At 38.8% G+C, this 23068-nt stretch overlaps 1 protein-coding gene across 2 annotated transcripts; it reads left to right on the top strand.

Annotated features, from left to right (window-relative positions):
• Positions 1-471: 471 nt before the first annotated feature.
• On the top strand, positions 472-19558 carry LOC145776351 (transducin-like enhancer protein 4). 2 transcript variants are annotated; one of them, XM_082587748.1, is made up of 19 exons: positions 472-614; positions 1810-1907; positions 2573-2636; positions 2828-2872; positions 2991-3053; positions 4307-4381; positions 4466-4676; positions 5288-5349; positions 9936-10106; positions 12440-12493; positions 14888-15102; positions 15339-15487; positions 15798-15954; positions 16203-16271; positions 16358-16757; positions 16939-17066; positions 17529-17723; positions 17831-18011; positions 18340-19558. In XM_082587748.1, exons 3-19 carry the CDS (start codon positions 2580-2582, stop codon positions 18442-18444), a joined length of 2337 nt encoding a protein of 778 aa, XP_082443874.1. In that variant the 5' UTR covers positions 472-614; positions 1810-1907; positions 2573-2579; the 3' UTR covers positions 18445-19558. The 2 variants fall into 2 exon arrangements, with proteins under 2 accessions (XP_082443874.1, XP_082443873.1); XM_082587747.1 differs by lacking the exon at positions 472-614 and adding an exon at positions 1333-1480.
• The last annotated feature ends 3510 nt before the right edge of the window (positions 19559-23068 follow it).

The raw sequence follows: 23068 nt of genomic DNA, 5'->3' as shown, positions 1-23068 counted from the left end.
TTCTACGTTATTGCCCTTTGGTTGGCACAAAAACAATCCCCACGTGGAGTACCACCATTTTTTAAAAAAGAAACAAAGCGAGACGAGCGCTTTTGTGAGTAGCGTGGTAAAACGCCTCGTGCGATGTTTTGTGGTCGGCTTGGTTCGAGCTGGAGAGACCGTGGTCGAGTTTGGTCCAACAGTTGGTTATGGTTGGCTTCAACTGGGAAGCTGAGAGCTTTTAAATGGAGTTTAATCAAGAAGTTCATAAGTTTTAATTGTTCTCCAGAAATGAGATGAGGCTCGTTGCGTTGTGGAAGAGCGTTATTTGTTGAAATGTGTGGATATCTTTGTGCAAATCAGTTATTTCATTTTAGGCACATTCGGTGGTTGTGAGTTCAGAGATTTATTGCTGACCTTGTGGTACCGATAGTGGGCCAGTTTATGATAGTGCTTCAAGAGAGAAAACTTTTATGTTGTCTGTTGCGAGAATAGCACGGTACAATTATACACAACATGAATAGAATAGCACCATAGCAATCTAGATACCACAACAGACAGGAAACAGCGAATAACTATAACAGTCATCGAGTCATCTGCTTCCCTGTTCTTAATGTGACAAATGTCAAGCAACGGTAAATTACGTTTTAGTTATTTTTCCAGTTTTTCAAGATCATGGCAAACTAGTAAAAAAGTTTTACAAAGTTACAGTACAGTAAAGTAGAAAGTGTCGCATTGAAAAGTCGATTTGTCAAACTCGGATATCTAAGCTTTGACATGATGCTGAATTATTTTTTCGTTGTCATTCGCAGAAATTCACTGTTTGACCGACTTGATATTTCAGCGATAACGTTGATCTAAAATTCCCATCTCATCGTGCCAATAGCGAAGGGTTTGCCGTCATGTGTTTTTGTTCTTGCGGGAAACTCTAGGTTGATTTTACGCGAAAAAAAACTAGAATTACCGATGTGCTAGACCTAAGCTATATATTGTTAGCTTTATATTTTCTTTTTATTTAAGCTGCATGTTGTTAGCTTTATATTTCAGATCAATAAAATTCTGTTTCATTTAGGTTCTTGTTGAAACATAGCCTTGAATTTTTATTGCTGTCGGTTTTCTACGTTTGTTGGTAAAGTTGTTTAGTATTGATTTCTGCAATAGCTTACGATTCTAAAATTTAATTTTGGCCTCCCAGAACCATTCAAAATGATGTTTTTTTTTTAAAGTATTAGAGAATTGAACAGAAATAGACCACGGAGTTTAGCGTCCAACCAAAAATGTCTTTATTCCTAGCAGCCCTACTCGTTATTTAATTTGCTACATTTGTTTCAAATTGTTGTTTGCAGAATTTTGAACAACTTGAAAACTTTGGATGTTTTTAATGCCAAGTTTATAGTTATACAATTTTCGTCAAAAAAATTAAACAAATTTCTCTCTATTGGAATTGCAAGCCACGAAATCACTTGCCTCTACAAAGGCAATGTATCCGAACCGCCCACCGGTACGTTTGGCTCAAAATGAGGCTAGTAGCGAAAATTGCAACAATGGCCTACACTACAGCATAATTCTTTTCTGAAGTTTCTGTAAAGATCTTTGTCATGTGCATTGAAAATAGCTTCTTGGTCATAGGCTGATCTTGCATTGTTCAAGATTTAGTGCATTTTTGGTTGCGTTATAACAAAGTTGTTGTTTTTGCAACCTCAATTAATTAATTATTATTCTCGCGCTAACATTAAATAAAGCATTGTAGCTTTTGTGATTGTATTAGGCCTAATTGGGCGACTGTTGCAACAATCTAATTGTTTTTTCTTTCATTGTTTTTCTTTGCAGGGTCCCCCAGCACCTTCACAGCCTTTCAGCAACATTGTCGCTGAAACTTGCGATCGTATCAAAGAGGAATATGGTTATTTACAGGCCCAGCATCACAGGTGCCCGACCAAGCTGTATCATATTAAATAAATCATAATCTCACGCCCTGAAAATTACTTCATGTGCGTTCTGTTGTTTATAGCAACTGTTTCTCTGAAACGAGGAATGCGTAACAGGCTTTGGCATATTTCAATGAATTTCAACTTTTTGATTCCTATCAGAAAATTGATGATTACAAGGCAGTCAATTACCCAGACAAACTGCTTTGATTAATGGTGAAACTTTAATGGCTTATTAACGGTGGTTAACTTAATTGTGTGCTTTGCCGTTCAACGAGCCAAGAGCCTCTCCAGTTACAACGCAATGCCAACAAACAAAAAACCACTAGGTTATTTTGAGCGTAAATATCTGTGAGGAAACCTTATTCTTTGCTTTGCGAGTGCTATGTGGGCGGTTCGCAAAATGCGTCTTTGAGCCACAGAACGAAATCGCGCATCTACTTGACTGTATGAGCCCTTCAAATCGTTCCGCACTGTTTAGAAAGCTTTTTCGTTAAATTAAAGTCTCCACTGTCACAAACTTAACACATCAATCCTCGACAACATTCGATGATTTGAGTGAATCATGCATCACAGCGTTCGTACACCGTCACGACTATTTTCAAACGGTTCTGATCGCTTTGTTTCCTGTCTGGATGTTGTTAACCAGCTGTTTGTTTTCACAGCCTGAAAATGGATCGTGAAAAATTAAACACAGAAAAGACGGAAATGCAGCGACATTACGTCATGGTGAGGTTGATTTAGAAGTTAGCTGGCACAACTAACATGCACTCCAGATTCAGCAGTGCTAAGCCAAACGCAATGTAATCTTTCTATCGATGATTTTACAGTTAGTTTTTTAACGAACAAAAAATTACGTATTTTTATTTGATTGTATTAATCAAGTAATTATGCTGACATATTTTAACGTTGTGTTACAGTACTACGAGATGTCTTTTGGTCTCAATCTTGAAGTGAACAAGCAGGTACGTGAATGGTCGGTCTTAAAATTTACACCGTGAGGAAATAATATTCAAATGACGTTGTGCAAGTCTAAGCTCTAATTTGTGACTCGTTCTCATGAAATTTTCATTCACACAACAGATGGAGATAGCGAAGAGGCTACACGGCATCATTGCTCAAATCATGAATTATTTGACTCCAGAGGTTAGTGAAGCCTTTGTTTCAAGTTTCTGGTGTTTTGCCAGATCATCATAGTCGCTTGCACTCGGGTGACAGTTCCTGTAGCAATCTGTCTCTGACTGTCTTGCATTTTACTTTCCTTGACAAAGGAAGTCATGCTTTGAGAGATGCAGAGGTTGTTTCCTGCAAGCGAATTATGAAAGCGTTTGAAAAGCTTGGGTTTTTAACGTGTTAGTATGGAAAAGCCATTTTATTTCGTAAATTTGATTATCATTAGCATTCATGCGATAATGTCACTCCACTGCGATCTATTCTGTCGACTAGATTTGGTGGGATAGAGTGTAGAACTGTAGACGATGGTTTTACAATATCCGTACGTAATGCTTTAGGAACCTATCAGGTTTGTGTATCGATTCGAAGGCATAGCCTACTAGTTATATTTTGGCTAAGGTATTGTTTGAGGTTGCATTGAAAATTTCGATAACTTGCTTTTGAGAAACGCTATCAGATTTTTGTTTGTAACATCTTTGTCAACTCAGTTCAACCTTGTTTTTTTGTATTACTTTCAAAGCGTTCTGACACCCAAATAGTGAAGGGCATTGACTACTCATTTCTTACCCAGCCGATAATATTGCCTTCTTCAAAATTGCTTTTGCAACGACAGTTATGTAAATTTTGCCTGCTGCAAAAATTAAAACTGGCTGCGCCCTTTTGACGCTAATTGCATTTTTCAACCAGATCTGTACGTCATTAATATCTATTTCTAAGTAGAATTACTATGGTCCTGTTTTAATTTTTCTTAGCATTATGTTCCTGCGGGCATTTTTAGTTTTTTTATCTGTGACAACACCGGGTTGTTATTGCTATGCTACGAACGGTGAAAATAATTGCAGGTTTCCAACCTGTTAGAAATCGGAAAGTTTTGCTGTTCATCGAACATAGGCTACCTCTTTATGTTACCTAACCTCATGCCAAATATGTAAATAAATTATTCACATCTCGCTCCCACCACCACGATTCCTTCCTTAGACCCAGCTGCTGTTTAGTTGAATTAACACTGTGTTAACACTTATTTTGAACATATCAAGTTCCAGTAGGCTACCCCAACTGGAAATGAATCATCTTTTTAAAGATGTTGAATCAATGAAAAAAGACTGATTTGTTGGCGGGGAATCGTCATTGTTGTGTTAATATTGGCAAAAGGAAACGTCGGAAACATGAAAGTAGGCTATTACAAATACAAGTTGCGATGTGGACATGAATTCTTGTATTTTTAGCAACAACAGCAAGTCGCTCAAGCCGTCGAACGCGCCAGACAAATCAACACTCAAGAAATAAGCCAAGTCATTGGGGTATGCAGGCCACTAGAGTACAAATTTTTATCTATATTATCGATTATCCCTTAAGATTGTCTTCACAAGGATTTGTTTGTATAGGCAGCACAACATGGACAATTCCCACTTCATCAGCCCACTCCTCCTATACCCGGAATGCCTCATCCACCTGGACTCCCTCCTCCTCCACATCTTCCCACTTCCTCGCCTGCTGTCGGATTGCTGGCTCAGGCTGCTCTGAGCGGCGCACAATCTCACCCACTCGCGCAGGCCGCTGCTGCTGCGAAGGAGGAAATGCGAAACAACGAAGCAGGTTTGCTGGAACTTATGTCTCTTTTCTTATGTGGTGTCAAGCCTTCCTTGAAAAATCGTGCGTTGATAGAAAAAAGCCATGCGTGAACTAATAGCACTGTTTTAATGCAATCTGCTTCTGTAGTTGCAACGCCTTCTGACCGCTAATTTAAACAGACAGGCTTTTTGTCTTTGCTTTGTGTTGGCTGACTTAGGTTTCATTTCTTTGATGGCTAAGGTCATGCATTTAAACCAGATTAGCGTCGGTTGTTAACATACATTTTTCGAATAACGGTCATAATTCACGCTCATATATTTTGATAATAACTGCGGTTTCTGGACTCGAAATAGCATTTATGCTTTAGCAAAAAAACACTGCTTGTGGTTAAAGGTGTGTTCGCGATATTAAACAACATTGGTCCATGTAACAAACATTTCTATCTAGTTTTCAATTTTAATTTTAAAGCCGATATGAATATTATAATGTTTTCGATTATAAAAATAATTATAATCGACCACAGCGTCAAGAATTTATTTCATGTGGCATCATATCAAACGTGTTGTTACCTAAACGTTTAAAAGTGGTTACATCACGGTGTATTTATGTTTGGTTGACTTCTTTCGATTTTGCAGCTGTAGCCGCCGCTTTCCATTCAGCAGCATTAAGACATGAAGCTGAACGTGACAACCGAAGGGTGAGAGCTTTTTTTCATGTGACTGTCTTAAGATTATCTTGAAATTGTAAGAGATTTACACAAGAGTGAACTGTAGGCTATGATCGGATGATTAATTGCTGGGAATGCTTATTAGATTTAAGAAAATTCTCGTAATTGGAGAATCTCTTTTTGTCGCTTTTTCTATTTGATGATCGAGTTGCTTTTCATTTTTTCCGGTTCGGTTTGTTTTATTCACGCGTGGAATGGATCTGTGTCTGCAAAAGTGAATAACATCACTGATTAGAATACCAGCGCATTTCTGTTCATTTTGAATAACCATTCACCAGTGGATGAAAATGTACTTAAAATTAATAAGACAGTCACCGCAATACAATATGTATTGCTATTTAAGTGTCTTTCTTATTCACTATTCCCAAGCACGTCAGTACATAGCTTGAATGACACAACTAGTCAGAGTTAGTTCCTTTGTGTGCTTTCATGTTTAGTAACGGCTCCCAAGGCGTGAATTAGTGTTTTGTTCTCGAATTCTTATTTCGCTTGCTGTATTCAACTCAATCCATTGGCCAGCTTCCAGATATAGTAGGCCTATGCGGCTGTTGTTGAAAACCTGATAAAAATTTAACATTTGTATTTGCTTATCGGTAGCAAGTTGCTTTCTTGAACGTTAGGACAGGAATCTGCCTCGTTTCTTTTTCATCCGGTTTTTGTCATAGTTTTCAAGGTCATGATATGACTATTCCGGCATGAACTTCCAGCCTGACAATATTCATTCAACTTTATCTCATCTGCCAACAATTCGTCATGCTCGCAGTTCAACATCGTTTTCCCTTCTCATTGAAAAAGTTTACAATTATTCTGAAATCTTGGTGATACGTGAATTGACTTTTGAGAAATTCAATATCTCTAACCGTATATGGGCATTCAACCATAATCTTGTGTTACCCTCTTGCCTAATCCAATAACTATGTGATGGCTTTATCTAAAGTTTAAGTGTGTCTGCAAGCACGAATCGGGAACATAAGTGCAACTGCTTTTCATTAACACCAGCACAGCCGACCTTATTTGAGAAGTTGTCTACTTGCGGTAACGATTTCACTCGTAGTAAAGGTTTGAAAAGCTACATCAATTTCGAGTTTTGTGTCTACCCTTCTGTGCTAACGTCATTGGAAACAAGAAATAAATTTCCCAGGTCTAGCTTTCAAAGGCTGGGAAAAAACCTTCACAGACACTTTATCAACAGGTATATAACCTAGCAGTGTTCCCTCCTTTTCCTGACCAACTTTGTCCGACAAATAGCGGTAAACTTCCCACGTTTCGAAATACAAGAGTTGACCCACTTAGAAAAAGCACAGGTACAACCACGGAAGCATACATATAGACAAAAAATAAATCGAGTGTTTACAGAATGGCTGCAATCCGCGCATGATGTTTGTGCTTTGATATTTCATCCTCCACGTTGTATGAGATTCGTGATGCCATAAAGATTTTGGTTTGTTTTTCCTGCAAACACAAATATGATTTTTTGTGTCATAGCTTTGTAATGTGTATATGTGTTTACTTTACATAGGACCACTTCTTTTTTCTTAATCTAAACGTGGCTTGGTTTTAGAGGGTGTGCTAAACCAAAAGAAAAACAATTTTTGCTTTGTGATGGGAAGTCGATTTATTTTTCAATCAATTTGGCAAAATTTGATTTTGAAGAGTTTCTAATTATTTTAGCTCTTGACTTCAAGAATAATTCCGACGCCGCTGTCTTATAATCGTGATCGATCGAAAGCTTGGTCAGATCATCGAAAAATCTTAATCTTCCACGTACGATTCGACGCGCAAATCAATGCATCGACCTACAAAGAACATACGGATAGAATATGCGGTCCACATTTTTGCTACTGGAAAAATGCTCTCATTGCTACGATTTTCCTTCCAGCTGCAGCATTTGTTGAATTGTTATCTCGTTTGCTTCATGTGTGACTACTCTGCATACCGGTAGGATCGAACATTATGCACGTTTTTACGTATATCTTTCTTTGCTACCACATTGTTCTTGACAAGACAATTAAATACGAAATATGCAAAACATTCTGACGGCATTGCAATTTTATTAAATCACGTCTATGGAGCGAATTGGGTTGGCACCACAAGCATTATTAACATTCAAAAAGCGCAGTGCGATAGAGTTTGAAACACCGCCTTTAAATGTCAGAACATCTGCTGGCTTGCATGTACAACATTTTCAAATTGTTTACCCAATCCTTTGATGAGTACAAGAAGTCGCCTTAAATCCTTGCCAAAGAACGTTAATTCTCTGTTGAAAAGAAAGCTCGATAAAGGTGGCGACTGGCAAACTTGGCGTGACTTTAACCGAGCCGCTTGTAGTTGTCATTCATTAACCACAACTTGTCAGTTCCGTGGATTTAACCTTTGTGGTTGATAGCTTGTAGTCGCAAACGAAATCCTGACATACCATTAATTTCAAAGATGCATTTTCTTGTTGCTATCATGTCAGCTACCTTGCGCGTAGCCAACTTCAAAGGTTAAATTTTTTTGTAGTAAAATGCGATTGGTTTCTTGATACAGATTTTTGTTTTCATCCAAACTCAGAAGTTAAATTTGCATACTTCCTGTGAGTTGCTCGTTTTCATAAGTCGTTGGTGGTTACTGCTGCTGGTTTAACTGATCAATGCAGATCAACTTGATCGGCCTAACCTTTAGGCTCGAAACATTTCTGTTATCCACAATGGTTTATCAGACTCAGGAAGATTCGCATTTCATTGTTCAAGATGTGACTTCCTCATTTATTTGATGCATTGGATCTGTATGTCCGCCTATGCTAAATGCGCCTGGGAATGTATTTAGTGTAAAGTGAAATCTTTTCTATTGTGGATAAGCTACGTCGGACCCATTTTAGGAGATTAATTTCCAATCAGCAATTATGAACAAAAACTAGACGAGTACATTTTATGCTGACTCGCGCTTGTTATATTAATAATTTCGTCGGCACGTGCTTTATCTTGTCATTTCGGATTAAACCAGTTTGATGAGTTTGCACTACAAACCTAATCGAGCACGATTGACTACCAGTAGCCGTCATGCCTTGGCTAATTTTTCATGTCAAATTTACTTCACCATCATTGAAAACAAAAGGCTTAAGTTAAGTGCACAAACGCTCGAAACTGCCACTTTGAGTTTGATACTGAGTCAATTATAGCAATCAAGATTACAAACACAACCGCAACGGCTGGCACTAACCAGTACATTATAGATTGCGTTGAAAGAACTGAGGCAAAGGCGAACCGCGCTCCCATGTAGGTAGAAACGGTTGCTAACGTGACGGAGTTGAGCGGATATGGGAAATAGTGTAAATTTTTTATAATTGTTTTGATGGTGCTCAGAGCAAGCATAAGTCGTTCAGAAACACTTACGATTTTCAATTGTGCTTATAAAATCGGAAAACACAAAGCGATGTCACTTGCGGACACAAGCAAAAGTGAGGTAATGATGGCGAAATTTGCCTGTAGTCATGCATCGGTATAGGAAGTACTGTAATTATGTCATGCTGGACACTCAAAGGAATAGACAATAAAGACGATATTAACTTAGTGCTTCATACAACGTCAATGAAGTCAGGCTTGTTATATTTAGAAACGGCATCACTAATGCCTTTTTGACGTACAGATATTTATCTTGCATAAGCTGCCATAAAATCAAAAGTGTTGGCCAGAATTTAACAACAAAATTAGAATGTTTTATTGGCTTTTGGAAATGGCTTATGTGCACTCTTGCTATAATCGTGTTGTGAAAACAATGCTTGGCCTCTAGCTTTCCTAGCAGTTACTTTCTTTCAGTTATACCATTTCCAACAACGAGGCTGTTTTGTGGTGTTTGGTTGTCGTGTCAAAAGAGTGTTTGTGAAATTTTAGTTTTCTGTTTACTTTGTTTACATAAAATAGAAAGCTATAATAGCCTATGTGTCACTAAATTATTGACAATGTTAATAGTGGGAATCTTCAATATAAAACTGACTCAACCCTGGTCTCGCTGAAGCAGTTCAAAAAAAAAAATTAGATAAAAATGTAGCAGTTTTACGTACTTCATCAAGTAGGCTGGAGTTTTTCAGATGATATTAAGTAAATTAACCTTACTGGTCACGTGAGATAATTCACAGTACTGTGGTTTTTACTCGATGGTATGATGTCTGTTAGTAAATGATCGTAGTGACGAATTATTGTTGATCGATAGCAAGGAGAAAATGATTCAAAAATGTTCGCGTCTTTAATTAAAAGCCTGTTGTATTATTCCCACCGGGACCTGGGTTGTTAATTCGAAAGAAAGATTGAGCATGAGGGTTGTCAGAGCATCATCTTTTGGGAATAAAAACTTGGACTAATCTCTTCCCACAATTAAATGCAAAAAAAAAAAACGATTCTTAAAATCTCAAAACTTTGATCTCCCAAAAACATGTTCAATTCCTATTGCCAAAAAACTTAGTTTGGTGCTTTGCAAAAGTTTGTCATTTAAATGTCGGCTCGAATGACGCAGCTTATTCTATCAGGTACTGAGGTCTTTGTTGGTGGTGAAGCATTAAAACAACTGGTTTGTTTCAGCCTTCCGTTTCACCAGCAGCAGTAAATGGTTTACCTCGTCGTGAAGAATTTCACCCGTCAACCACTGCACCCACTCCACTTACCACGTCTCATGGCATTAGCCGCTCTTTCGCTCATCACAATCCTAACGACGCTGATTCTCCCAGCAAGAAAAGAAAGTTGGATAAAGAGGTATAGTTTTAGAGGGTGATGGCCATCAGTCACACGTAAATCATTGCAACTTTGCTATCTTAATTTAGAATCTTTTTTAGATTCTTGAGTATCGTTTGAATTGGTGTTGAGCTCATTGCTGAGCCTACGCACTATCAATAACCTAGCCAAATTAGTTTTGAAATGATTTTTTTGATCATTAAATCACCAATGCAAGTAGCAATTACAGCATCATAATTCGCCCTTACCAAATATTGCAACTGCTCACTGCAGTGATTTGGCAATCTCTTTGACGAAAGAACGCATCCGGAAATTGCCCTATCCAGCTTTTATATTAGCTTATTAAGTAATTGCCGCTTGATGCAGCGCTAATAGCCTACATTGTTGCACTGCCTTGCTGAAACAAATATTTACGGATGTCATTCAGTTGTGCGGAAGAATTTATACTTATTGGGCCAGCAAAGCGATTTTTATGCGGAAAGAAGTAACCTTTGCATTATGCAAGCTGCTGACCACGCTTCAGCTTGCATTATGCAAGCTGCTGACCACGCTTCAGCTTGGTGTTGCTGTATCCATCCGCATGATTCACTATGGCTTTGAAAGTTAGCTTGGCCTTTTTTTAAGTAAATAAAGATCAAACATTGCCAGGTGTGAAATTATGAAGAGATTGTAAGCTGGTAACTTTGATATAAAAGATGTGAAACAAACGTGCTGTGATCAAGATTATATTTGCATTTAAATTGCACGTAAGAGTCACGTATCATTTTTGAATTCAACTTAACAACAATTCCAAATGGTTTTGAGAAAAGCGTTTGTATTCACGAGCAACCCCCATTTTAATGCTTTGTTTATTCCTAATGTTTCAATGAAACAAGGAATTTAAAATGATTTTTTATGGCTGTCGGTAAAACTGTTGTGCTTGCAACTTTTGAAAAACGCTCGCTGCTAATATTTCCAAAAATAATGTTAACTCATTGGTATGTCCATTTTATATTTAAAAAAAACTTGATTAAATCTTGAATCAATTGCGGTATAATATCTTAGTTGTTATCTACACATTGACTTATTTCCCTGAGCCATATGATGTCATTTTTTCTTCAAACTGCAAAATAAGGCTACCTATGCTACAGGCAGTGGCGTAGCTAGGGGGGGGGGGGGGAGCGGACCGCCCCGGACGGCACGTCTGGGGGCGGCACTTTCAGATTACAATTTTTGATTTTGATTATAATCTGATAAAAAAAACGCATTTCATTTTCACATGCTTTTTCTTGAAGGGGCGGCAAAATCTGAATCCGCCCCGGGCGGCACATTCACTGGCTACAGGCATGTTAGTCGCATGGCATGTGCGCCATGTTGAAACACACAGCTTCGCGTACTGGAACGATTGCTTAAAACTGGAAGTGTTTGTTTGCCGTTTTTAAATGGTTACTGAAACCCGGATGTCAACGCTTTTCGCGGGCACGTGGTCTGAAGTAAAACAATCAGGAACTGAAATCTGAAACACTACCTACAGCAGAATCTAATTTTCTGTTAAGCTTGAGAGCATTGTGTCACTCAATAGTGCCAACTCGCGATATTTCGTTTGCTAAACTGACAACTGAGCATGATGTCTATTGCCCCAAAAAACTTGATAGGTTTGAAAACACAAGTTACATTTTACGGATTCTTTTTTGTAACATGAATGTTAAGTGCATCAGGTTCTCGATCAATTTTGGACATAAGCTCTAAATTAGTTTTATTGATTTAGGTTGACGTCATAAATTCTAGGACAATTTGAAACAAAAATACGTAGTTTGTTTCAACACAAAGTTGCCTTGTTTTTTTTTTGTTTGAAGTAGCCTAAATTTTGTTGTGAAGAATTTTCATTGGATCAAAAAAATCATTTCGACTTAGCTTGATAAATCCATCGTCAGCACTTTTTCTATCGTGGTCGTGTTGTGACTTAGTTAGTTCTTTTTTGCTCATGGAAGTGAAAATGCTATTGACATTCTGCCTGTGCCAACAACCATCTCCCACTGTCTGCTTCAATTTGAAACAAAACGCATTTTTTGCTGCATGCTTGACATTGCAACGGCTGAGATACCAGATAACAATTGAGACTGCACTTGAGATGGTGTTGTGGTGATACGGGCACTTAGGTTTGGGCGCCAAGAATTGAAAGGGTTGAACCTGTCCCACTGCACGCTCTGTCGCTAATGATCTTTGCAATTTTTTCTTTTCTTAGGCATCTTATTTACGTACGGCAATTCATCCATGACAAGAATTTAAATTGCTGGATTATGTGTTTCTTTTCGGTCCCAAAAGGACTTTGATGTTTCTTTGCAAGTTATTTGATAACGATTTTCTTTGTTTAGGAATCCGACGGGGAAAAAAGCGACCGAGATCTCATTGTAGATGTATCCAACGATGTAAGTTTACTGCCATTGCCAAAACTAACGAATGACTTGCCATGAGAGCAACGAATAATTATATCTTCGCTTAAAATAGACCACGGTGTTCTACCGACAACGCACTGTCGTTATTCCATAAATAATTCACTATGTATTGATGACAGAAGGGTTGCAAGCGGTTTACGTCTGAGAAATTAAAGCCACAGTCCATAGTCGCATTGCTATTGAGCTCCTTTTAACGACTTGTTCTCAACGAAAAAATTTGGAAATTAATCAAAACATAATTTTAATTAACGCCGCGGCTTGGTTGCTGAACCTTTCTTATCTCTCATAATCAACGAAACATCTGAGTTTATTTAGTATTTTTCAATCAAAAATTGGAAAGATAATAATCCATCTTTTCCCCCGGCCAAAAAAACATGAAAATGATCTTAAACTAAAACCAAACGCAAGTTGACAGTTTTACGTTGATTTTAATACAACGGAACGTCGCTTTTTCGTCGTTAACAAGTTAACGATATTTGTTAATGTCAAATCCTAACCAATTTGCATTTTGCATGTTGGTGTTGGTGGCTGACTGCAGACGAACCAGAAGCCTATTGGCGTATAAATCGATAGAAATGCAACTGATGGGAAGTTTTTCTTTCGAATCGATGTGTCACAAACGAGAAGCTTCCCACTTCCATTAGTGTCGCCTCTTGCTAAATAAATAATTACGGCAGTACCTCTGGTTTAATTTAATTGCAACAGAATGCTGATGTACCTCGATCTCCATGAAGATAATTTGTTTTGTAAAGGATATTTCTTAATGCTGCACGTGGATTTGCTGACACATGCAAAATATGTATCCCAATGGGCAATCGTTTTTCATATCAAACAGGAACATATATAAATCACACGAAAACACGCCCATTGACAGATGTAGTAAGGTTTAGAAGCTCATTCTACAAGGAATGCCAATGTTTTCTGGAGCAACTGTTTACAAGCATAAACGTTTTCGTCTTGTTTTCTAACCAAACACAAATATAACAACTGCGGTTTCTAGATAACATCGTCGTTTACGAGTTCTTTCTTGCAATAATCATCGTTGTAAGTGATATCTGCGGTGTTGCTATGTTTACCTGTTTGAAACCAAACAGGCAGTTATCTCATAAATTCATTGGTTCCACCAAGAGACCCGCGTGTGCGATCAACGCCGCAAAACCACTCTTAAAGCTATTTCATCTTAAACATGATTAAATGTCGCAAGTATAAATAATCTTACGAATTACATAGATTATATGGATAATGGATTTATTGACCTCCAAATACCTTGTCGGGCAGGTCCGCTACATTTATTAAAAAACCGGTGCAGATGGATGATTAAAAGCCTTTTTACATGCATTCTAAAGCAGCTGTGTTGAATTTTGTACAATGGGTAAAATTCAACCTAAATGTTTTAAATGCATTTTGGTCATTTGGTGACAACGTGAATTAGGTCAATCCCGTGACCATGTATCAAATTTTGATGACCAACTGTGATGTGTTTAACTTAACCTAACACTTTTTTATTGTTTTGCTATTTACTTTGACTACACAGCGGTGGGTTTGAAGGCAAAAAACGTCCGTAGACTGGGGAGACTAAGTTTCAAGGATCATATTTCCCTTAAAAACAAAGATTAAGGAAACGCCATCACTGTGTCAATCAGTTAAAAGCGCTTTACAAATTGATAATAAACAAAGAGGAACAAATGTTTGTGTCAACGGTCTGAGAAAGCAAACTGAATAAACTCTTACAGCTTTGTTTAAAAAAACTCTTTCTTTAAACAGTCATCCAGCGTTTGTCCAGTGATGCTGCCTTCTTTCAAAGGATCTAATTATCCGATAGGATTTCTAAAACAAATTCTCTTCACAATAATTGTCGCGAAACATCGACGGTTCGCACATGAATAAACACGATGATAGTGATGGTCTCAACAAAGCGCTTTCTTTCCGCTTCAAGCAACGTTATAATGACATCTAATTTTCTATTTGACAGTCTTCAAATGACTATCGCAACATCATATTTTAGAAAGCTGAAACTGATGTTTAAACAGATTCTTTTCAAAAGTATTTTTTTCCTAATCTAAATCCTTGCGCACAGACTATGTAGCCGTAGGTTGTCTTTCACACGTAAGGTTTATTTACGGTTTGTAACAGCAGATACGATCTATGATGACATTATCAAGCCCTATGCTTTCACCAGAAAGTCTTTGCTCTCTTGAGAATTTAATTTTGCTGTATATTTGTCAGTGCTTATCTGCAAGCTGTCTCTTTACACGGGACATAGATAGTGCGGTTTTCCTCTATCAATTGATTTGTTTTTCCCGTTTTTTTTCGACTCTGTCTACAGTAGTTTATCCACTTTAATTGTAGCTACTGGTGACCTTGCAGGAACGGGTGAGTCCCTTGAATGTTGATGACAAACCTCCTCGCGAAAACGGACTTTCCGGTTCTACTGGGCTCCACGTCATCTCATCTGCTTCTAACTTCACTGCTCCTCCGCGAGCGAATGGAGCTGTTTCAAAGAAAGAAGCTGTGTCCACTCCAGGACCGAACAGCCCTGCATCTGTGGGATCCTCTGCCAGCTCAGCATCCAGAAAACTTCAGTATGTGACATTGTATTTTGACTACAACTTTTTTGTTATATTTTAACTACCGGTATAGCCTATTAATTAATAAAAATATGTTTAGAAAATTTTGAAGACAGAAATGAGAAAGGCTTGAATAGACATGTTATATATTATTTCCTTTCTCATACTTGCGTTTGCAGATAGCAGACAGTTCGTGTAATGGTGTTTTGACTGAAACAAAAAACTTAACTTTATTCACTTTCGATATTTAGACCCAAACCAGAAGCAGGTGCGGTTAACCACGAAGTATCTTCCAAGTCGGCCAGTCCGCAAAACCGACCCTCAAGCATGCATAGTAGTACAGGAAGTCCAAACTCGTCCAGACCTCCTCGATCTGACAGATCTGCTGCTGAAACATTGCGTAAGATGACATTTTTGCAACATCAATAACATTTTGGTCTTATCATCCACATACGAGCCAAAAGTTCAGAGATACGGATTAAGTGGACTGGAATGAAATGCAAGGCGCGGTTTTCGTGTTCACCTTTCAGCATATTATGCTTTTTGAGGGCACAGCCACGTGCTTTCATGAGCGTCTAACTGACGTTCTTTGAACTTCGCTCACACGTTTTCACCACTTGGCCACAGAGTTGGTAATTTCCATTCTTGTGATGATGATGATGATATGAGCTAAATAAAAGTTGTTTTATATTCAATCTATATGGTTGCAGCAAGGAATCATGCATCCTTGAGTTACCCTATACCTTCCGTTGGAGGGTACCCACCGATGATGCATCCTGGAGCACCACATCCTCCTCCTCACGTCTTGTATGATAATCTTCACGGTCTCCCTCCAGGAATGAATGCAGCAGCAGCTGCTCATTTTAGGTATAGTAAGCTATGCGATGTGCAGTGGTCTTTTGTTGTCGTGTAGTTTGAAACAGTCTTTGAGACACTGCTTTGAAAATGTTAACTTTTGGGAAAGACTCAATGAAAGGTGTCTTCAACGTTTCAGATCGACTTCTTTATATGTTTGTGACAGGTCCCGAACGAAGTGAACTGCTTATCAAATCTCTACACAATAATTATACGAAGGACTGTTTGAGCAGTATAACTCACTGCCTATGTACTTGCAGAGCAATGGCCCCCTTTGACGCACAAATGAGACCGGTTCTTCCACCTGGGATGCCTTCAATTGGAAAAACGTAAGTTAATATTTTAACTTCTCCCAGTTTTGCAATTTGGCAAAATTTCTAAAAAATATATATATAAAATGTTTTTGTGTTTCTAGGGCATGCTCTTTCCACATCAGCGGTGATGGCCAACCTCCACAACCGGTGCAGTTCCCTCCTGATGCATTACTTGGACCTGGAATACCTCGTGGTTCTCGACCTATTTTAAGCTTGGAGCACGGAGAAGTAGTTTGTGCTGTGACCATTAGCAACCCCACAAGGCACGTTTACACTGGTGGCAAAGGATACGTCAAAATATGGGATATGAACACTGGCCCAACAAGCTTAAATGGCGGACCAGTCGTCAAACAAAAGTCGCTTGCTCAGTTGGATTGTCTTCCGCGAGAAAGTTACATCCGATCTTGCAAATTGCTCCCTGACGGCAGAACCCTCTTGGTTGGAGGGGAAGCAGCAACTTTGTCCATATGGGATGTCGGCAGCAACGTTCCAAGACTTAAGGTATCCTTAAGCTGTAGAAAGCAACTGTGTCTTCTGTATATGAAGTGATTGCATCCTGAATTGTTTTCAGTTCTAAAATTTAGTGAAGTACATAGCTACTGAAATACTTGCACTTTACAAGCTAGTTTGTCGCATTGTCAAAATCATTCGTACAGTATATTTTAATAGAAGCAACTTTCAGGATGAAGTCCAAGCTCCAGCCATAGCATGTTACGCGCTTGCTACGAGCCCTGATTCCAAGACCTGCTTCAGTTGTTGCAGTGATGGCAACATTTCTGTGTGGGACCTTCACAACCTTAAAGTGATTCGGTATGTGATATGTCAACAGATAAGCAACTGTGGTCCTAACTTAATGTTTGCGGGAAGGGAAAGACTAGTAACACAGACAGATTTCCACCGAGATCCTATATAGTCGTCTATAAAAGCCCAGCCTGCTTTTTTTCAATCGACACACTAAGGACGTTTCTGTTAAGGCCTCAAGAATACATGTGTAGAAAGCTTTTTTACACTGATGCAAAGGTTGTTTTGTAAAATGAATCGTTGCGAAATAGTACTGATTTGCTGACAGGACTAAGATTTCAAATGGCAACAGCCGTTGAAGCTACTACCAGCGTCTCAACAATTAAAAAATAACTTTTACAACTGTTCTCGACCAAGCGAATACAAATCTTTCAAGTGATGCCATTTTGCGCCGTTTTCTCCTATAAAAACATGTAGCAACGTTTAATTTATGATAAGAGCTTTATTAGAAGCTAGTTTATTGCTTTTTAGACAATTCCAAGGACATACAGACGGTGCAAGCTGCATTGACATATCGCCAGATGGGACCAAGCTTTGGACTGGTGGTTTGGACAACACTGTTCGGTCGTGGGATCTCACTGCTGGAAAACAGCTCCAACAATATGACTTCGATTCGCAAATATTCTCTCTTGGCTACTGTCCAACTGGGGATTGGTTGGCTGTGGGGTAAGTTAATTCTTTATCACAACACAACGCGTGTGAGCTTAGCGAAATATCAGTTTATTGCAAAATGTAGCATTAACAGCTAATATTGTATTCCTTTTGGTACACAGAATGGAGAACCATTCGGTCGAAGTACTGCACGACACGAAAAGCGAAAAATACATGCTGCAGTTGCACGAGAGCTGTGTTCTCTCGTTAAAATTCGCTCATTCAGGAAAATGGTTTATCAGTACTGGGAAAGATAACATGCTCAATTCATGGCGGACTCCATATGGTGCAAGTCTATTCCAGGTGGGTCTTAATTTATTCACACAGCCTACCAACGAATTTACTAAAGCCTACTACGAATTATCTCGTGGACTAGTGGGCCTACTATAGCATATTAAAGTAAATAAAACTGGATCGCTTTTTCCATGAAATGTGTGAATACAAGGAATGTATAGTCAGATGATACATCATTCCTCGTGGTCTTACGTAGCAAGCTGTTAATTTTGTTGAAAACTTTATCGTCGGTCACTTTTACACATGTGGTTGGTAAGCTTGTCCGATTACGAGGTCAGTGACCATTTTCTAGTCAAAGGAAATCTGGCTGAATCTGAGCTCTTGTTTTTTTTTTCAGTATAAAGAAAGCGCGTCTGTTCTAAGCTGTGATGTTTCACTGGATGATCGCTATATTGTGACAGGATCCGGTGATAAGAAGGCCACTGTCTACGAAGTTTTATAACGTACCAATCTATTCTTTGCGTCAATTTACTGAGGTACCCTAAAGCGGTCGCAGCGAACAGTGACGTTTGCATAGCAAATGTCTAATGGACTTATTCGGCCCCAAGCTATTGCTAGATCATGTGCTGCTTAACTTAGCAGACTTGATGAATTGTTAGCACAGCTTAACTATATTAGCATTGGATGAGTGTAAAAAGTGGAGTTCATTTGGTGTGTTCTTGTCGGCGTCACAGCTCTATGATTTCGTTTGCAATTATTGTGAATAATCTTTAATTTTACTTAATTACTGTGCTACTAATTTCGTTTATCTCTTACTTGTACGCTCTTGTTTTACCAGCATTAATAATAGGGATAAAAAATACTTTTGTTTGACTAAATCACTACACGGACCTGCATGCATGGAACTGCAATTGTGGTGAGTGAATTCAGGAAAATCAGGATTATACCGTCTTCAGCGTCACTCTTTTCGATTGTCTCGTTGTGCAAACGTGAGGCTGCACTGTCGGTAACTAAACCTTGCTGATTCAGTATTATATGCACGAAAGCTACGTTTCTTTTTATATTTCATGCTTTGACTTCGCTCAAGTCTTACTGGTATAGTTCAACCACCCAATGGAGACAAAGTCGGATGTGTATATGGTTTTGGATAGGCTACGATAGGTTTTCTTGATTTTAACATTTGATTAGACAACTTAAGGAGTGTCTAACTGTAACGATTTATCGCAGTGTATCAACTTGTTTATATTGTGTTTTATTTTAAAATGCACAAAAGCCTCTGCTGAATGAAGCATGGCTATCACATTCGATTTCATTTTTCGAATTCACTGCAAAAGGATTGTCATACGTGACATTTTGGCGATGTTGTGGCTTTAACAAACTCTAGTTTCTGTAAACGGAATGCCCCTTCTGTAAGCATGATCTTTGATTTGTTCTACAGTATAGTAGCTTACTTTGCAACTTGCTGTTCGTCGCTCACTCATCAATAGTTACATCAAGACATGTATACAGTTGTTTCATACGCCGATGAGGTGGCGGACCTGTGTCTATTTTTAAAAGATTAACGAGAGCATTTTGTCGCCAGTAAACGAAAAAAATAATGTTTCCATAACACTATAATAGCTTGCTGATTGATTTCAAATGACTTGTGACATGAACATCAAAGACTGTCATTGAATACGTTCGCTTCGATACTCAGTTAGTTAGCACGTGATTTCGTGAACGAAGAAGCTTCAAGATCAAGCGGCGCTGGTTCGACTCTCAGGGTGTACGCTTGAGCAATGCATTCTAAGGACTGCTCTCTATTTAGCGGCACCTAATGGATGAAATAATTTCCCGGAAACCAGACTTGAATCGTAAACTTCACTCTGTCAATCTCGGTAACCGGCCCTACGTCAAAAGTAATACAAGTATGCGAAACTATCAGAAATAACCTATCGCTTTGTCAGTCCGAGGATAAAGATTCAAAATCAAACCTAAATATCACTACATTTAACGAATTGGAGATTTTAAGAAGAACTGAGAGAGCAATGTGGTGTGAAGCTGATGGACAAAAGGAATACCGAAGAACTTATGAACTTGCTTGGGTTGAATGAGAATGTTGATAAGTTGGCGAATGGAGTGAGGTGGTATGACCATGTTTTGAGAAGGGATGAAGATGATGTTGTGAGAAGAGCGCTGGAGTTGCAAGTGGAGGGTCGTAGAAAAAAGGAAGACCCAAAAAAAGGATTGCTTTCTCTGTGTCTTTAACCAAATTTCCTATTTTTTGTGTGGGTTGATTAACTAGCCTACATAGTTTTAGAAGATGGAGAGAAATTCTGGCTGAAGCCTAGTTCACTTACAAATAAAATGTTTACTTTGCCCCGCCTTCCTCTAAAAAAGACAAACGTTCAATAGAAGCTTTGAATGAATTAAACCAACCTTTGTGTCCACCTTCAGGCATGCCATTAAGTGTCCTGCCAAAGACACAGCCGCATGATCACGAGCGAACTGGCGCGCTTTCAAACGCCATTCCAATATACATACAACGCCATACATTGTGACGTAACATCACGTGGTAACAAATTGAAATAATCGTTTTATGATGGAAGGCACTTTAACATGCAGATATCCAATCCAACCACGAACCAATGAGATGCTACGTTATCTGTTATTGTGACCATTCCAGCATTCAGCCAGAGAATAAATTATTACTTTGAACTTTGTTTGGTAATTACAGAAGAAAAAAGAGCTATAGCGGAGGTGGGAATCAAACCCACGTCAATGTAATGGCTACCACCGCCCAAACACAATGCGCCAAGTCAACCGATGGCAAAGCGATGATTTAATTTAGCTAGAATTTGCGTTTTTCCTTTGTTCTTCCTAAACGCAACCTTGATGACGTCATGAACAGCGTAGCTTCTGATTGGTTCGTAGTTTATTAGAAATCTGCTTGTTAAAGTGCCTACCTCTTATGATAACTTTTGAAACCACAAGTGGGTCACCAAAGTGTTGTACCAGTAATGGTTAACTGTGACCTCCGGGTCAGTTGTTTGTCACCCCTGTGTCAAGGGGTACAGATAATGGATGGACCCTCAAATGGGGACCCATGTGCTAGCATATTTACTGATAAGTTATAGGCTATCAGCCGTTCTCAACAAGCGGTCTGTAAAAGTTTCCGAATTTGCAGCATGATTGACAAATTGCAACATTTAAAAATTAATTATGTTTTATTTGTGTAGAACTATTACAATGATTCTCAAACTGTGCGTCGTGACGCCCTGCATATAGAAACCTGCCAGATCTACCTAGTGAACCATGTAGCAGTACCATTGGTCATAGAGCTTTGTTCCTCAGATCTACCACTGAGAGCCTAGCATCAGCGGAGTCTACTTCGGGAATTTTCAAAAAGGAATGTATATTTTGCAAGAAGGTTGGGAAAAGAAATTCAAAACCTTTATGTTCCTCATATGAATATCTTGCAAGTTGTGAGACTATCAATGCTGAAAATAGCATCAAAGAAGCTGCATCTGTGTTGGAAGACAAAGAGATGGAAGTGCTGATGGCCGGTGTGGACTTTGTTGCTAAAGAAGTGAAGTATCACAACACATGCAAGAACGTATACATAAAGAAAGCCGAAAGACAGAAAAAGGAGAAAGAGTCCACAGATTATAGAAAGACCAGACAGGCACACCAGGAAGCTTTCTGCAAAATAACACATTATGTTCAAAGTGAAATCATCAGTGCAGATAGAGAAGAGAATCTTGTAAATGTACACAAGAAGTACATGGACATGTTCAGCGAGTCTACTGGATCAGACTCATCATATCTAGCATGGAACCTGATGGAAAAACTTCAAGATTACTTTAAGGACTCCCTAGTGTGTGTTATGAGCAGCAGAAAGGAAGGATACATTCTGAAAACTAGTAGTGAGATGAGTGAGATAGAGAATGATGTATCCAGAATTGCTCGGTACATCAGAAATGAAATCAAAAGTGTCAGCCATGAACCGAAATCACCACAGAACCTCACTGCCGAGGACATCTTATCCGATTACAATACATCTCCCAGCATTCTACTGAAACAGGGAATTTAGCAGTGGCATGTGAGAAACAGGAACGCCGAATACAATCAATTTCGGATGACATTGTATTTGCAGTGACCAGGGGGCTAGTTAAACCTCAAAAACATCTTTTGCTTGGCTTGGGTGTGAAATACATAACTGGCAGTAGGAAGTTCTCAATATACTCAACAGATTGGGACATTGCATAAGCTATACAACAGCAGAAGAAGTAGAAACTGAATTGGCTTCAAATATCGCAAATAGAAATTCTGCTACACCTGACAGACTATTCAATATTGCAAATTTATCAACCGGACTGGCTTTCGACAATTATGATGAATTGACTGAAATTGGATGGAACATTGGATGGAAGCAATTCTCTTCACGACACCCTCGGTATAGCTTATCAAAATGTTTGTAGGGGAACAACTGGGACAGTGAAAGACGGAAAGCTGTCTGACAACACAGAATATGGTTCACACACACCTGAGGATGGTGTATCTGTAACCACATCTGCATACAACTCGCAAGACACAGATTTTCATTATCAACCACCAGCAAAGAAGGAAAAAGTGACAAAATCATCAGCTGTTAAACAAAGAGGAACGCCATCAACTGCCAAAGCTTGTCTGAAGCGTAGAACTCTAGACGTTCAAGATTGTGATATTCCACTATATACTGGAGTCAAACCTAAAGTCAACCAGTTTAAGTTTCACATTCACGAAACTGTGGTGCCATCTTGCCTTAAGCAGTTTGAAAGAAGAAACAATGCGTGGATGATATCTTGTAGCTTTGTTGACAATACTCCAATGTGGTATGGGTGGAATTCTCTGGTTACTGAAGATGACTTGCCAAGTCAAACACTGACATACATGGAACCAGTTGGAAAACCACCAACAAGGCTTGATGTCGTGCAGCACACCATGAATACTGCAATTCGAGTTGGATATGCTAGAGATGAGAGAGACCATAGACCAAATGGCAAGGGCAAATGGAGTAAGATGGTATGGACATTGGACATGTGATAAGGAGGGAGGAAGGAAGTTTTCTTAGAAAGGCACTAGATCTAAAGGTGGATGGGAAGAGG

This window comes from Aplidium turbinatum, chromosome 8 (assembly GCF_918807975.1).
Source record: "Aplidium turbinatum chromosome 8, kaAplTurb1.1, whole genome shotgun sequence".
Lineage (NCBI taxonomy): Eukaryota > Metazoa > Chordata > Ascidiacea > Aplousobranchia > Polyclinidae > Aplidium > Aplidium turbinatum.
This window is presented reverse-complemented; position numbering and strand designations above follow the sequence as displayed.